The 15,122-nt window shown below is 55.7% G+C and overlaps 1 protein-coding gene across 1 annotated transcript in view; it reads left to right on the forward strand.

Moving 5' to 3' along the window:
• Positions 1–15,122, forward strand: part of SPTBN4 (spectrin beta, non-erythrocytic 4) — a 67,949-nt gene that overhangs the window by 22,991 nt on the left and 29,836 nt on the right. The window contains 6 exon segments of the mRNA XM_040633991.1: positions 1,684–2,629; positions 3,908–4,045; positions 6,562–6,890; positions 6,893–7,311; positions 8,731–8,933; positions 12,634–12,724. Coding sequence (XP_040489925.1) covers positions 1,684–2,629; positions 3,908–4,045; positions 6,562–6,890; positions 6,893–7,311; positions 8,731–8,933; positions 12,634–12,724 — 2,126 coding nt within the window.

The raw sequence follows: 15,122 nt of genomic DNA on the forward strand, positions 1-15,122 counted from the left end.
AAAGAAAAGGAAAGGAAAGGAAGGCTCAGAGCCATGGGGCTAAAAGGGTTTCAGGCTGGCCTGTCTCACTCCTGTGTCCGGAGCCACAGCCCTCGGGAATCCCGAAGCATCAGTAGAAAAGGCAGGGCCTGTTGGGCTTGCAGGGTGGTGGGGGGGGGGCGGTTCTCACCCTCATAGGCTGGGTCAGATGGGAAGTCTTCTTCCAAACCCCATTGGGACATGGCCACCCTAGCTCAGCCCCTCTTACCCACATCTCCTTCCCAGGAGAGGCTGTTGGGACCCTCTCCTCCTTATGGATGTTTGCCCCAGGAGGCTCTCTCTGTCTTCTCCTTGTGAGGTCTTGGCGCCTGGTGGCAGCCAGAGGCACCACACAAAGAGCAAAGAGGCTGGTGTGGGGTCTGTGTTGTCATGGTGACGGGAGGCTGAGCTGCCTGATATGTGGTCCAGAAGTTTCGCCTCCCGATCTGACACTTCTTAGCTGATCCTGGGCAATGGGGCTTCCTTCCCTGAACCTCAGTTTCTTCATCTGTAAGATGGGGCTCATAAGGATACTGCCGCACAGGGTGGCTGGTTGTGAGGAGGAAGCGACACTGTGCCAGAGTCAGGTGCGGACACACGGATGTCTGTTGCTGTTGCTTATTCAGTTGGACGCCTTGGTATTTGGGTCAATTTCAGCGAATGTCCAGAATTCCAGAAATGGCGCATGCCATCTAGGGCAGTGTCTCTCGCAGTGTTTTGACCCAGTAAGAAATACGTTTACCTCCTGACCCAGAGTTCACACGCAAGCGTGCACACACAGGCTCGAAGGTTTTATGAAACAGTGCTTCCCCTCGCCCCGTGTGTTGCATCCTGATATTTTCTACTCGTTCCATCCTATTCCATTAAAGAAATGCTGGCGGTGAGCCATTAAGTTAATTTCACAATTCTTTCGTCACAAACCAGAGGTCTAGGAGGAAGGCAAACTATCTGAAGAAAAAAGGGAGTTCAGGTCATCCCTGGAGTTTAGAGATAAGGCAAAAGAGGATGAGAGGGGGAACCCAGAAAATGGCTTAAGAATAGAGACATTTCCTCCTGCCTGGCTGGCTGAGAGGGTAGAGTTTGCAACTCTTCATCTCTGGGTTGTTAAGTTCGAGCCCCACGTTGGGTGTAGAGATTACTTAAAATAAGATGTTTCATTTCGTCCAGTCCTGAAGGAAACACAATTTACCCTAAAACATACAGATTCTAGGATTCTCTGAATCTCAGTTTCCACCCACCATTCAATCAGTAATAAGTCACTGTTTTAATTAGGTACTGCTCTGGGCTCCCCACCCGGTGCTGGGCAATGGTGGAGACATAGTGTGACGGAAACAGCCCCAGGCCCTGCCCTCATGGGGCTCCCGGTCCAGTGGGAGTGAAATACAGGCAGTGATAGGCCAGAGGGGTCAGGACCGGGATGGGGGGCGGGGAGGGCACAGGCAGAGGGGTCAGGGCTGGGATAAGGGAAATAGAGAAGCCTGGGGGAGCCAGGGAAGGCGCCTGCTCCAGACAGCTTGTCAGGGAAGGCTTCCCGGAAGAGGGGACGCGCAATCGGGTCCCTGATGAAGCCTACCTAGCCAAAGACAGGGCAGGTAGCTTGCACCTCGCTCTCGGGCGCCCCGTGGCCGGTGCCCAACCTAGGGTCCTCCCCTTCTCCTGGCCCAGGCTACCAGCCCTGCGATCCGCAGGTCATCTGCAACCGCGTGAACCACGTGCACGGCTGTCTGGCGGAGCTGCAGGAGCAGGCGGCGCGGCGGCGCGCGGAGCTGGAGGCCTCGCGGAGCCTGTGGGCGCTGCTGCAGGAGCTGGAGGAGGCCGAGAGCTGGGCCCGCGATAAGGAGCGCCTCCTCGAGGCGGCGGGCGGCAGCGGCGGCGGCGCGGCGGGCCCGGGGGGCACGGCGGGAGGCGCGCACGACCTGTCCAGCACCGCGCGCCTGCTGGCGCAGCACAAGATCCTGCAGGGCGAGCTGGGCGGGCGGCGGGCGCTGCTGCAGCAGGCCCTGCGGCGCGGCGAGGAGCTGGCTGCGGCCGGCGGCGCCGTGGGCCCGGGCGCCGAGACGGTGCAGCTGGCGGGCCTGGCTGAGCGCGCGGCGAGCGCCCGGCGGCGCTGGCAGCGGCTGGAAGAGGCGGCGGCGCGACGCGAGCGGCGGCTGCAGGAGGCGCGGGCGCTTCACCAGTTCGGCGCCGACCTCGACGGGCTCCTGGACTGGCTTCGCGACGCCTACCGCCTAGCAGCCGCGGGCGACTTCGGCCACGACGAGGCGTCCAGCCGCCGCCTGGCCCGCCAGCACCGGGCGCTCACCGGGGAGGTGGAGGCGCATCGCGGGCCCGTGGGTGGCCTGCGGCGTCAGCTGGCGACACTGGGGGGCGCCAGCGGCGCCGGGCCCCTGGTGGTGGCACTGCAGGTGCGCGTGGTGGAGGCAGAGCAGTTGTTCGCCGAGGTGACCGAGGTGGCTGCGCTGCGGCGCCAGTGGCTGCGTGACGCCCTGGCGGTCTACCGCATGTTCGGCGAAGTGCACGCGTGCGAGCTGTGGATCGGTGAGAAGGAGCAGTGGCTGCTGGCCATGCGCGTGCCCGATTCGCTCGACGACGTCGAGGTGGTGCAGCACCGGTGAGCGCGCCCTTGTGGGACTTCCGGGGCCCCTTCCTGAACTCACGCAGTCTAGCCTTCCAGGGTTCAACACTTCCCACACTCGCTCAGCGGGGGCCAGAGCTCCAGGGAACGGGAATGATAGTAGTTCCCACCTCACACGAGACGCGTAATGAGTACTTGTAGGACACTTAGCAAATGCCTGGGTAAGGGGAGCATTTCAGGAGCGTTTGCTATTATTGTAAGACTTACATTCACCTGGAGGGAAATTAACTTAAGCTTCTCCAGAGACACCCCAGCCTGGTCCTCCCCTGGGACTGCCACAGTCCCTGCACAATTGTCACCTCCCTAGCTCATGAAGTAGCTCCGACCCAGTCACTTTCTTTTCCATCACCCTGCTTGACGTTTCTTCATAGCACTTAACCACCCGTGACACGTGAGATACTGACTTGTCTGTTGGCTGACTTAGTAATGAGTTGTGAAATTAGTGGATGACCCGTTTTATTCATCCACTCATTCCTTCGGTTGGTACTTATTGAGCTCTTGCTGCGTTCTAGGTCTTGTGCTGGGCATCGCCGACACACAGCCCTGGTCCCTACCCTTACTGTGCCTGCAATTACCCAAGCCACAGCTTTGGGCATTGTTTTAAAAAGGGGAGGACTGTGCCCAACTTTAAAAAGATCTCCCTGGCTGCCATGTAGAGGGTGTGTTGGAGGGTTGAGAATGGTGGCTGGAAGCCCAAAACGGCAGCTGGGGTGGGGCCCCGGGTGGGAGGGGACAGGACTGGACAGGCTAGGAGGCCAAGTGGAGAGGCCATGGGGGTGAACATTCTGGGGAGGGGCGTTGTCCAAAACAGGGCCCAGAGCTATGGCCTAGGGGATGGTGGGGCTGCCCCTGAGATGGGGACCCAGGGGAAAAACAAATTTGAGGGGAGATACTGATGCTGGTTTGAGTCACAGTGGCTGCGAGGAGCCCCGCGGAGGTGACTGGCAGCTTTGAGGTATAGCCATGTTCCAAAGGAATGAAGTTGAGGCTGCAGAGAGACCTGTGGGGGTCATGAGACTAGGGTCATGAGAACTGAGACTGTGGGGATGGATGGCATGGCCCAGGCAGGATGGGAGAGAAAGCTGAGGGGGTCTAGGACAGAGCCCTGAGGGATGTAACATTTAGGGCGTAGGTAGAAGGAGGAGGAGCTGGCATGGGGTCCTAAGAGTTAGAAGGAAATGCAGGAGAAGGCCAAGAAGTGGACAGGTCCCCAGGGTCCAGGCCTGCCTGAGCACGACCATCCTCCTTCTACAGATTTGAGAGTCTGGACCAGGAGATGAACAGTCTGATGGGCCGTGTCCTGGATGTGAACCACACGGTCCAGGAGCTGGTGGAAGGAGGCCACCCCAGTTCAGACGAGGTGCGCTCCTGCCAGGACCACCTCAACAGCAGGTAGGCGGGGTCTGGGGCCTCACACCAGTCTTTACCAGTTCTTTCCATCATTCTTTTCCTCATTCACTCAACTGTGGGAATCAGAAATGTGTGATTTTGACCCCCTGACGTGATAATGGCCACCTAGGAAATCAGGAAAATCTTGGGGGAAAATGGTAATACCCAATGTCAGTGATGATGTGGTGAAATGAGAATACAATATATTTTAGCAGACTATTAGTTTACTTGTATGGAAACAATTCACTGAGTATCTGCTATCTGCCAGAAATTTTTCTAAGCACTTTATATACCTGGTTTTATCTTCCAATATCCCAGTTTCCGTAGTAAAGTTTCTAGAATTCAGAACTCTTTAAAAATGGTAACAAATTAATATCTTTCCCCCTAGAACACTCACAGCTGTTCTTCCAATGTGGGTAGGGTTCATAGATGAAGATGCAGATCCAGGGAGGTGAAATCCTTAATTCAAGCCAGTAAGTAGGAGTCAAACCCAGTTCTGTCTGAATCCGGAGCTGGGGCTCTTGAACACTTAATATTGAATCTTCTCAGCAACCCTATGGGGCATAAATTGCCCCATGTTAGAGAGGGAGAAGCTGGGACTCAGAGGGGTGAAGACACTGGCCCAAGGTCACACAGCAAGTTAGGGGGTCAAGCCTGGATTTGAAGCTGAATTTGTCTGACTCCTAAGACTATTTTTAACTGCTGTGCTGTAAGATTCCAGTAATCAGGGATTTTAAAGCCTTTCTAGGCTTAACAGTCTCAAAGCATCAGGGCCTCAAATGATAACAGTAATGATTTACGGCTTAGTAAGAGTATACGCCAAGTGCTTTAGCCACGTGATATCATGAAACACTCACTGAAATGGACATTATTATTCCCATTTTCCAGATGAGGAAACTGAGGATCAGAGGTAAATGATTTGCCCATGGTTACGTGGTGAATCTGGCCAAAGCAGAACTTGAACTTGGGTCCTTTTTATTTAAGAGAGAGAGAGAGCCACAAGACAGGGAAAGGGACAGTGAGAGAGAGGGAGAGAGAGAATCTTAAGCAGACTCCGTACTCAGCACAGAGCGCAGGGTGGGGCTTGATCCATGACCCTGAGATCATGACCTGAGCCAAAGTCAAGAGTCAGATGCTTAACCGTCTGCGCCACCCAGACCCCCCTGAACTTGGGTTCTTCTGATTTCAGAGTCCTAATCTTCTGACTAGAGTCCTAAACCCTGCCCTGTGGCATGTCCATTCTAGAGGGGACAGAAAGACAGTGAACAAATAAACTAATACATGAACACGATCTTTAGAGAATTCTTGTGACCTCGTGGAACATAACCAGAGGGCTGGAGGCGATTCTAGATCTTGTGGTCAGCCATGACATTTCGAGCTGAGCCCTCAAAGGGGATGAGGAGCCAGCCACAGACAGGGAGCACAGCTGAGGAAGAAAAGAGCTCCATATGTTCCCCCAAATTGTCCCCACTTAGTGATAGTAGCGCCCAAGTACTGTTTGACCCACTTCATAAATCATAACTCATTGGACTCTCACAACACCCTTATGACGTAGGTGCTGTGCTATGATCACGTCCATTTTACTGATAGGGAAACTGAGGCACAGAAAGGGTTATGTGCCAAAGGGCAGATAGGTCAGATTTGACTCCAGGCAGTCCAGTTTGGAACATACACAGCCCATGAAGGGGAACTGAGGCCCAGAGAAGTATCATCACTTGCCTGAGGGCACAGAGCAATACATAATTTTTTTCCCATTAACTTATTTTGGTACAGAACACGTTTGCCTTTCCACCATTTGATCCTCAGCACGTGGCTCATGCCACATGCTCAGTTTCTATTCGCTGGACCCAGCAGAGTATCTAGTGTTGTAAGCCAGCACGTCTTACATTCAGGCTCAACATCCGTCTTAAAAACTGTTACGGACCCCCAAGAGCTTGTTTTCGTGGGTCGTATCTACCAGAATTTACTGCATTGGAAATTGATACTGAGAAATGTAAAAATATTAAGTCGTTTTAAAATCACAATCATAAACCCAGGATATTAATGTCACTAGAGTATTTTTTTTAATGAAAAATAACTACTTTTCAACACAAAAAAATGTAGTGGGAAGAGCGGCCTTGTGTTGCATTTTTGCAGATCTCTTTGCTGTCTGGTTAAGGAGAAGGCAGCTGAGTTCTCGGTCTGCTCCTGCGTTCAGTCTTGGTCATGCAGCCCCTGAGAACTACGCTGGGACTCTGGGGACAGAATTAGGAGAGAAAAGGCAGATGGCATCTTACCGTTATTGGAAAGATAGTTTTGACCCCGCTCAGATTACACTTTGAGAACCGCTGCTGTAAGCAACTGTGCCTTGTAGGGTTTTATTTCACACAGGCAGAAACGGGGGCTCAGGGAGATACAGTGACTTTACAAAGTCACACAGTGGCCGGGTTCTATGCCAGGTCGGTGCTCCCCGCCCCCGAAGGAGTCCTTGTCCTCCTCAAGGCGCCCTTCTCCTCCCCCCGCCCCCCTCCCCCGGGCAGGTGGAACCGCATCGTGGAGCTGGTGGAACAGCGCAAAGAGGAGATGAGCGCAGTGCTGCTGGTGGAGAACCACGTGCTGGAGGTGGCCGAGGTGCGCGCCCAGGTGCGCGAGAAGCGGAGGGCTGTGGAGAGCGCGCCCCGAGCGGGCGGCGCCCTGCAGTGGCGCCTGAGCGGCCTGGAGGCGGCTCTGCAAGCGCTGGAGCCCCGCCAGGCGGCCCTCCAGGAGGAGGCCGCCCTGCTGGCTGTGCGCTTCCCGGCTCAGGCAGCGCGGCTGCACCAGGGTGCGGAAGAACTGGGCGCCGAGTGGGGCGCGCTGGCGAGCGCGGCTCAGGCTGTGGCGAGGCGGTGGCTGCGGCCGGGCGCCTGCAGCGCTTCCTGCACGACCTGGACGCTTTCTTGGACTGGCTGGTGCGCGCCCAGGAGGCGGCGGGCGGCGTCGAGGGGCCCCTGCCCGGCAGCCTGGAGGAGGCGGATGCGCTGCTGGCTCGCCACGCCGCGCTCAAGGAGGAGGTGGACCAGCGCGAGGAGGACTACGCGCGCATCGTGGCAGCCAGCGAGGCCCTGCTGGCGAACGACGGCGCCGAGCTGGGCCCCGGCCTGGCGCTGGACGAGTGGCTGCCGCACCTCGAACTTGGCTGGCACAAGCTGCTTGGCTTGTGGGAGGCGCGCAGGGAGGCCCTGGTGCAGGCACACGTCTATCAGCTCTTCCTGCGCGACCTACGCCAGGCTCGCGCAGTGCTCCGCAACCAGGTGGCCGCTTCGGGGTTCATGCGGTGGGGGGAAGGGCGTTGAGGCTACGGGGGCTCGGGGCGACTGGGAAATGTATGGAGGAGTGTTTGCAGGGACCACTGGGTTCGTGGCTCATCTGAGGTCAGTGGGAGTGGGGAGGGTCAGTGGGAGTGGATCGCTGGTGTGTGGATCATGCAGTGTGAACACACGTGGGCACGTGCGTAACAGAATCTGAGGGTGATGATGGGTGGACTGGTGTTTTATCTAAGGCGGCTGACAGTCGGTTGACTATCCCAAGTGAGTAATGCACTTGGATATACATTGCAGTGACTTCCTTGGTTTGTGAATTGTCTGGAAGGAAATAAGAGCGCCAGGTTGATTGGTGATGGTTAAACGAGTTCAGAGATCTTGGGGTGGATGACGGAGGATAAAGATTATGGAAATAGGTGATTCAGGCTGAGAGGTTATCTGGATCAGCAATGGATTGTGGATTATGTGGTTGTGGGTGCCCAAATGAGCAGATAATCTCCTTATTGGGAATGGCAATTTGCATGCCCTCTGGAGAGGGGAACTGGTTACTGTTTGAGAAAATCAAGCGAAGTGCCATGGTTATCTGGGAACAGCCGATCCATTTGGAGGTCATTCTGGGATAGGAAGCAAGTTTGAGGATTTGGACAAGACAGAACATTCTGTTTTCAGATTGTCCAGGAGTAACTACCAAGCTTTAGAGATCATTTTAGAAAGGGTGACCACCTCTGCTGGTTATCTTAGAGAAAGCTCACCCAGTTTGAGGATTATCTGGGGGGACAGACAGGGAGCCCCTGGAATTCTGAGGCTACTGAATATGGGAGCAGAGGGGGCCTTAGGAGAACAATTCTGACCCCCCCCCGTTTTACCTGTTAGAAAACTAACCCCAGAGAGGGAAAGAACTTCCTTGAGGTCACCCAGCACCCAGTTCAGGCTTCATGGATTAACGAAATATTTACCGAATGCCTCCTCTGCGCCAGGCACGATTCTTAGGAAACAAAACACAAAATCCCACCCTCATGCAGCTGGCCTTCTAGTGTGTGTGTGTGTGTGTGTGTGTGTGTGTGTGTGCGTGCGCGGGGTGGGGGGACAGAAAAGATGATAAACAACTCAATCCTTATAAAAATAATATCATTTCAGGTATACGCTGGGGTGGAGGGTGGTATTTTTTGGCAGATGGTTGGAGACCTGAAGGAAGTTAAGGAGCCAAGCACGGGGATATCTGGAGGGAGGGACTGCCAGACAGAGGGCCTAGCATGCGCAAAGGCCCTGAGGTCGGATCCTGCCTGGCATGTTCGATGCTAGAGCGCAGTGAGCAAGGGGGAGCGCAGAGGGAGGCAAGCCAGGCTGGCAGCGTCTCCCAGGTCCTGGACCAAAGCAGGGCTGACCTGAGCGCCCCCCCACCCCCCCCAGGAGGTGGCACTGTCGGGTCCCGAGCTCCCCTGCACGGTGGAAGCAGTGGAGGAGGCGCTGAAAAGACACCGGGATTTTCTCACCACGATGGAGCTGAACCAGCAGAAGACGCAAGTGGCCACGCAGGCCGCCGAGGGGCTACTAAGGCAGGGCAACGCCTACGGGGAGCAGGCCCAGGAGGCTGTGACCCGGCTGCTGGAGAAGTAGGTCCCTCAGACCCCAGGGGCACAGGGGAGGGGTGAAGCGGTCAGGCCCCCTCTCCTTTCCATCCCGATTTCCGCTTCTCTGCCCCTTCTCTGATTTCTCTTTCATTCCATACTGGTTTAGATTTGATTTAACTTGATGTTTTGGGAAAAGGTAACCACCTGGTGGTCGGAAACCCAAAAGATACAGAAGGATATACAGGGAAGTTTCTCTGCCAAGCCAGCCCTCAGCCTGGGGTGGCTGGACGGGTTGTGCAAATGCGAACTTCTTTTCTTGGAAGCCCTGCCTCTGCCCTGCCGTGCTGGTCCCTGGGCCCCAGATCCACAGCTAAAGGCCAGACACAAGTTCTGTTCTAGTTTTCCAGATGGGATGCTGTTCCCTGCCATTCTGGGGTTTTGGATACGATGAATGAGCCCCGCTGGCAGGCCCCAGTGGCCCAGTTCCCTAGGAAGCCCACAGAGTGTGTGTTCGTGTGTCCCTTTCACGCTTCCCTTGCACAGTATCAGCCACCATCTGTCTCTCACCACTACCCTGTCTCTTGTCTGTCCTTGTATTAATTAGGTAAAGACATTTACTGAGTATCCACTGTGTGCCAAGCACTCTTCTAGGCTCCGACCAAAACACTCCCCCCCCCCCCCCCCCCGCCCAGGCAAACAAAAGTCCCAGCCCTCAAGTAGAGTCTTGCATAGGGGCTCTTCCAGGCTGATTTCTATCATCTTCACTGTTTCTGCCTCTTGGGGTGAGTCAACGAGGGCCCAGCGCCCCTCTTTCTGTCCTTCCATCCTGATGGAAAGCATGCCTGATCACTTCGCCACCATCCACGGCCCGGAGACCCCAGCCCTTCCTCTGTTTGGGGCTCAGGTGTCTTTTTCCCCTAAATTCATCTGGGACAAGGCTGGAATTTTCTAAGGAAAACTTTCATGGGGATTCTGGTCCTGAGGATGTAAACTCGTGATCTAGGAGCTCCCAGTGCCAGGCCTGGACCTGCCCTTCCTTTACCCCATATTTTTTTTTTTAAGATTTTATTTATGTGTTTTAGAGAAAGTGAGAGAGAGAGAAGGAACATGAACAGGGGGTAGGAACAGAGGGAGAGGGAGAAGCAGACTCCCCGCTGAGCAGGGAGGCCAATGTAGGGCTTGATCCCAGGACCCCGGGATCATGACCTGAGCTGAAGGCAGATGCTTCTCCGACTGAGCCACCCAGGTGCCCTACCCCACATTTCTTGAGTGCCTGCTGTATGCCAGGCTTTGCAGAACGGAGAGGCGGAGCCTGGGGGACTGCTCATTCTGTGATCCCTCTTTCTTCCTGCCTTTTCTGTCATTAATTGCTCCTTTCATGCTATCATTTATTCAGGTAATTAAACAGGTACTGAGTCCATGCCCCATTCCAGGCCCTGTGGGGGGCAATGCTGGGCACGCAGCAGTGACCAGGACAGCACATGATTCCTGCCCTCACAGAGCTCACGTGCTGTCTGACAAGGACGGCCCAGAATGGTTAGGACCTGGATGGGAGTAATACAGGGGGTTGCGGGAACCCCAAGGGGACATCTGCCCTAGGCTTGTGCTGGGTGAGGCTGGGAACGCAGCAGGAACCGAGACAGTCCCAATCCCTGCCCCCTTACCCCCATTCTGCGGTTCCTTTGTCTAGGGACAGGTTTCCTACCCGCTGGAAGTCATAAAACATCCATTCACAGGGGGCTGCGGCTCAGATGCTAGTCCCAGCTGTACCCCTCAACCTGGGAGATTCAGAGCGAGTCACTTAGTGCCTCCGTGTGTCTCACCTCACCTGGAACCTGGCCCTGTCCTGTGTATGAAGTGCTCTTCTTACCTGCATTTTTCGCTCTCGAGGCTCAGTTAGGGGAATTGACTTACCCAAGGTCACAGCCAGGAAGCAACCCAGCCAGGACAAGAAGGATGTGACCACTGTTGTTTTCTTGCCCTCCACCCAGGGATTTCCCTCATTCCTAGGACTGATGCTTGCAAGTTGGCTGGTAAAGACCTGCAGGGATAATGTCAGTTCAATTTCAGAGGCATTTCCTATTTCCTGGCTCCCGAGCTGAGTCTGGGCAGAAGGGAATTAGCACTTTGCCCGTTTGTCTCTAGCTTGTCCTGTGCCTCCTTCCAGCTGTGCCCCTGGTTCTCGGTGACGTCTCTCTCCTTCCTTTTGCCTCCATTTATCTGTATGTCTCTGTGTCTCCATTTCCTTCTGTGTCTCTGCCCGTTTTTCTTTCCCTCCATCTGCATTTCTCTGACTCTGTGTTCTCTTCTGCTCTTCTCTCTGTCTTTCCAGACACTTTACCTTCCTTTCTATTATCTCTCTTGCTGCCTTATGTCTCATTCATTCATTCATTCATTCATTCATTCATTCATTCATTCATGAAATGTATATTGAGCACCTGATGTGTGCGAGGCTCTTTATCTAGGCACTGGGGATACAACTGTGACCAAAACAGACAGAGGTTCCTGCCCTCGTGGAATGACATCCTAGTGGGGAAGACAGACAAGATAACTAAGTAACATATAACATGTTAGATAGTGTTAAGTGCGAGAGAGAAAACTAAAGAGGAAAAGAAAGCCAGAAGGTGTTGGAGAGCGATCAGGAGGAGCCTCACTAGGAGGGTGGTATTTAAGTAGACGTTGGGGGGCGGGAAGAGGATTCCGGGCAGAGGGAGCGGCCAGTGCCAAGGCCCTGAGGTGGAATGGCTTGTTCAAGGCAAAGGAAAATGGGATGTCCCCAGCCCCCCTCTACCTGGACTCTTGGGCACTTTGTACTGTGGGCAGGAGGCCAGGCTGCCTGGGGCTGTGGTCCCGGCTGGCTCCGGGGTGGAGGGGCTTGAGTCTAGCCCAGCCCGTTCACTCAGGCCAAAGGTCTAGCCCCATCTTTGCCCACGCCCCACTCTCTTCCCTTTCTCCAGCTCTACTGCACCCTCCCATCTAGCTGGCTGGCTGTGTCTTTTACTGATATCATCTTGCCACCTCTCTGCCTTTCCCTCTCCCTGTTGTCGCTGCCCCAACTCTGTCAGTTTCCCTCCCTCTGCCTCCTTCTCTCTCTCTCCTTATCTGCTGCTCTTGGTCTCTCTGTCTGGCACTACCCTGCTGCATTTCTTTACTTGTCTTTTCTTATTTCTTCTCTCCCTGGGTTTCTTTCTCTTTGTCTGTCTGGGGGTCTCTGTCAATCACTTCCTCTTGAGGTCTGTTTCTCCCTGACTCTGGTCTTGTGTCTGTGTGTTTCTCTCTGTAGGCCTCTGCACCTCTCTCTCTCTCTCCCTCTCTCTCCGAGTCTGTCTCTCCCTCCTGATCTCTCTTTCTCTCTAGGTGTCTCTTGATCTCTAAGTTACTGTCATTTGGTATCTCTACTCTGCAGGTGTTTTATCTCTCTGGGTTTGTGTCTCTCTGTGACTCTTTCTAAGTGTCTGTATTTCTTTCCAGGTCCCTGTCTGTCTCTGTCCCTTTCTCTCCCATTCTCTCTTTCTCTTGCTCTCTCCCTCTGCCCCTCTCCAGCTCATCCCTGGCTCTGCCCTAATTGATGTTTCTTTACCTCTCCCCCCATCCCCACCTTACTTTCTCCTCTTCCTCACTGTTACATATGCCCCGAGTTCCTAGGCCTGCCACGCCCGATGCCCTCACAACCCTCTGGCCAGTGCCCACCGCGCCCCCCCTTCCCCCAGGCTTGCCCTAGCTCCTATCTCCCCATCCCTAGGAGCCAAGAAAACCAACTGCTGGCCCAGCAATGGATGCAGAAGCTACACGACCAACTTGGGCTGCAGCACTTCCTCCGAGACTGCCACGAGGTAGGAACTCCAGCTGTGCTGGGCACAGTGACTTCTTTCCTAGAGAGGGAAGTGCTCCAAGGCTGAGGCGCCATGGGGGCGGGGATGCCCCGTCTAAGTGGGTCGTGGAGTGATGGTCACTCTGAGCCGCCAGGGGGCGCGCAGATTCCAGCCTCAGTGCGCAAGCTCCGCAGCTCCCGCCTCCTGTCGCGGTGGGGGAAGAGGGAGGGGCCCTGGGCGCCCCTGGCAACGGCGCGCGTTCGCGCCTACGGTCCCGCGGGGACGCGCGGTGATCTCACCTTTCTCTCGGGAGATTTGTGAGAAGCGCCTTGCTGGGGAGAGTAGTAGGAGACTTGGGGCGGGGCGGGGCAGGTGTGGGTAGACCAGCTGCCCAGAGCGCAACTTAGGTCAGAGACAGTCCAGAAACAAGCTTCCACCCCTTTGAAAGTGTCCAGGAATCAAGCTGTACCCCTTTAGAGATGATCTACACATCTGTAAGGATCGCCCCAAATCAGAGATGGTTCAGGTCCCCTTCCCCGTTAGAGAAAGGTTCGGGAGGTGGCATGCCACCTCCCCCTCTTTCCCCTGCATTCCACAGAAACGGTTCTGGACCACGTAAAAGATTGCCCCATTAGAGATGGCCCAATAAATATTTTCCTACCCCCAGAGATGATCCCGGCCTCATTCATCTACCCAGGATCATCACCGCCCTCCCCCCCCCCAATGATCCAGTGCCTAAGTTTCCCCCAAACAAAGATGGTTCAGGAACCAGGCCCCAATTCCTCCTATTAAAGATGATTTGACACCCTCCATGGTGAACCACAACAGGAGATTGTTCTGTCCACATATGAAATGGATAAGGGCCTCCATACCTCCCGCCTCCACATTAGAGATGGTCTGGGACTCAAGCCCACTGGAGATGGGTCGAAGAACACCCTGTCTCCCTCCTTCCTGATGGAGATTATTCTGGCAGTCCATCTTCTATCTGGCAGAACATCTTATGAGATGTTCCAGGACCCCTCCCATATCCCCTATCTATATTCCAGAGATAGGCAGGCATCTGAGTCCCTTCTTATTAGAGATGGTTTTTACCCCACCCCCACCCCATACTTCACATAGCTGAGGTAGCCCAGGCCCCAGGCCCCCCTCCTGCCCTTGGATTCCAGGAGTTCCTTCTGCCTCCTGTGAGATTGTTCTGGACCAAATAGCAATAATCTGAGATGGCGCAGAACCACCCCCCCAACCCCCCATGCTTTAGGGAGGTGGTGAATCCTCCTCCACTTCCCCCCACCCCCCACAGCTGAGGCCCGGCAAAGAGGCGGGCACGGAGGCAGGCAGGGGGCGCGCGCGGGCGGGCGCGCTGCCGCGGCGCGGGGGCGGGGGCGGGGGCGCGCGTCCGTCAGAGTCACAGCCGTCGCCACCGCTGCCACCGCCGTCGCAGTGGAGGGGCGAGAGCCCGCCCGCCGCAGGGACGCTCCGCCAACGCCGCCGCCACTTCAGGTCCCTAGGGCGCCCAGGGGAGGGGGCTGACGCGCGTTCCCGCCGAGGCGTGCGGGGGAGGGGGCTCGGGCGCGTGCTCGCCCGCCGAGGCCGCGAGAAGGAGGGGCGCGGGCGGTGCGGGGGCGGGTCGGACCTGCGCCGGGACCCCAGCCCTGGGGAGGGGCAGCGAAGCTGGGAGCTGTCCGCGGTGCTAGTGCGGGCGGACTGAGGGGCCGGGTCCCAAGGGAGGGAAGCGGCACAGGGGGACTTCTGAGGCTACTCCGGAGGTAGTCTGGATTTGCTCTGGGGTTTAAGGAGGTCTCCTCTTCTCTAGGGGGTTCTCCTCTGGGTAACGGGGGATCTGATTTTTGCCCTGGGGCTGAGGGGCTCTCAACCTTTTGAGGGGTTTCTTCCTTGGTTCTTGCGCGATCTGTATTAGCCTTAAGTGATGGGAACGAATCACTTTTGCAGGGGTCTGCTTTGGGCGATGAGGGACTTGGATTTGCTCTGGGTTTGGGGGCTCTGATTTTGAGGGCCGTTTCCTTGGTTGTTCGGGACTCTAGCTTAGCCCTCGGTGATGGAGGTCCATCACTTTTGGGGGACTTTACCTTGATGACGAAGTACCATCTCCTTCGGGGGCTTTGCCTTCACTGTGAGCTGTGGCTGCCATTGGCGAGCTCTCCCCTGTGTGTCAGAAACCTGTGAATTGAGTTGGAGGGTTCAGCATTTGACTTGACTCGTGTGTGTGTGTGTGTGTGTGTGTGTGTGTGTGTGTGTGTGTGACGGAGTCTGAAGCTGACCTGGACCCCTAGGGAGCACATGCTCCGGGGACACAGGGTGGGGTTTGGCCGGCTCGGGATTTGTCCTTGGCTATGACTGCATTTGCCTCCCAGATCGAGCTAGAGTCTGGGTTCTTTTTTTTTTTTTTTTGCGGGGGGAA

The sequence above is a fragment of the Ursus maritimus genome, unplaced genomic scaffold, assembly GCF_017311325.1.
Source record: "Ursus maritimus isolate PB19 unplaced genomic scaffold, ASM1731132v1 scaffold_19, whole genome shotgun sequence".
In the NCBI taxonomy this organism is placed as follows: Eukaryota; Metazoa; Chordata; class Mammalia; order Carnivora; family Ursidae; genus Ursus; species Ursus maritimus.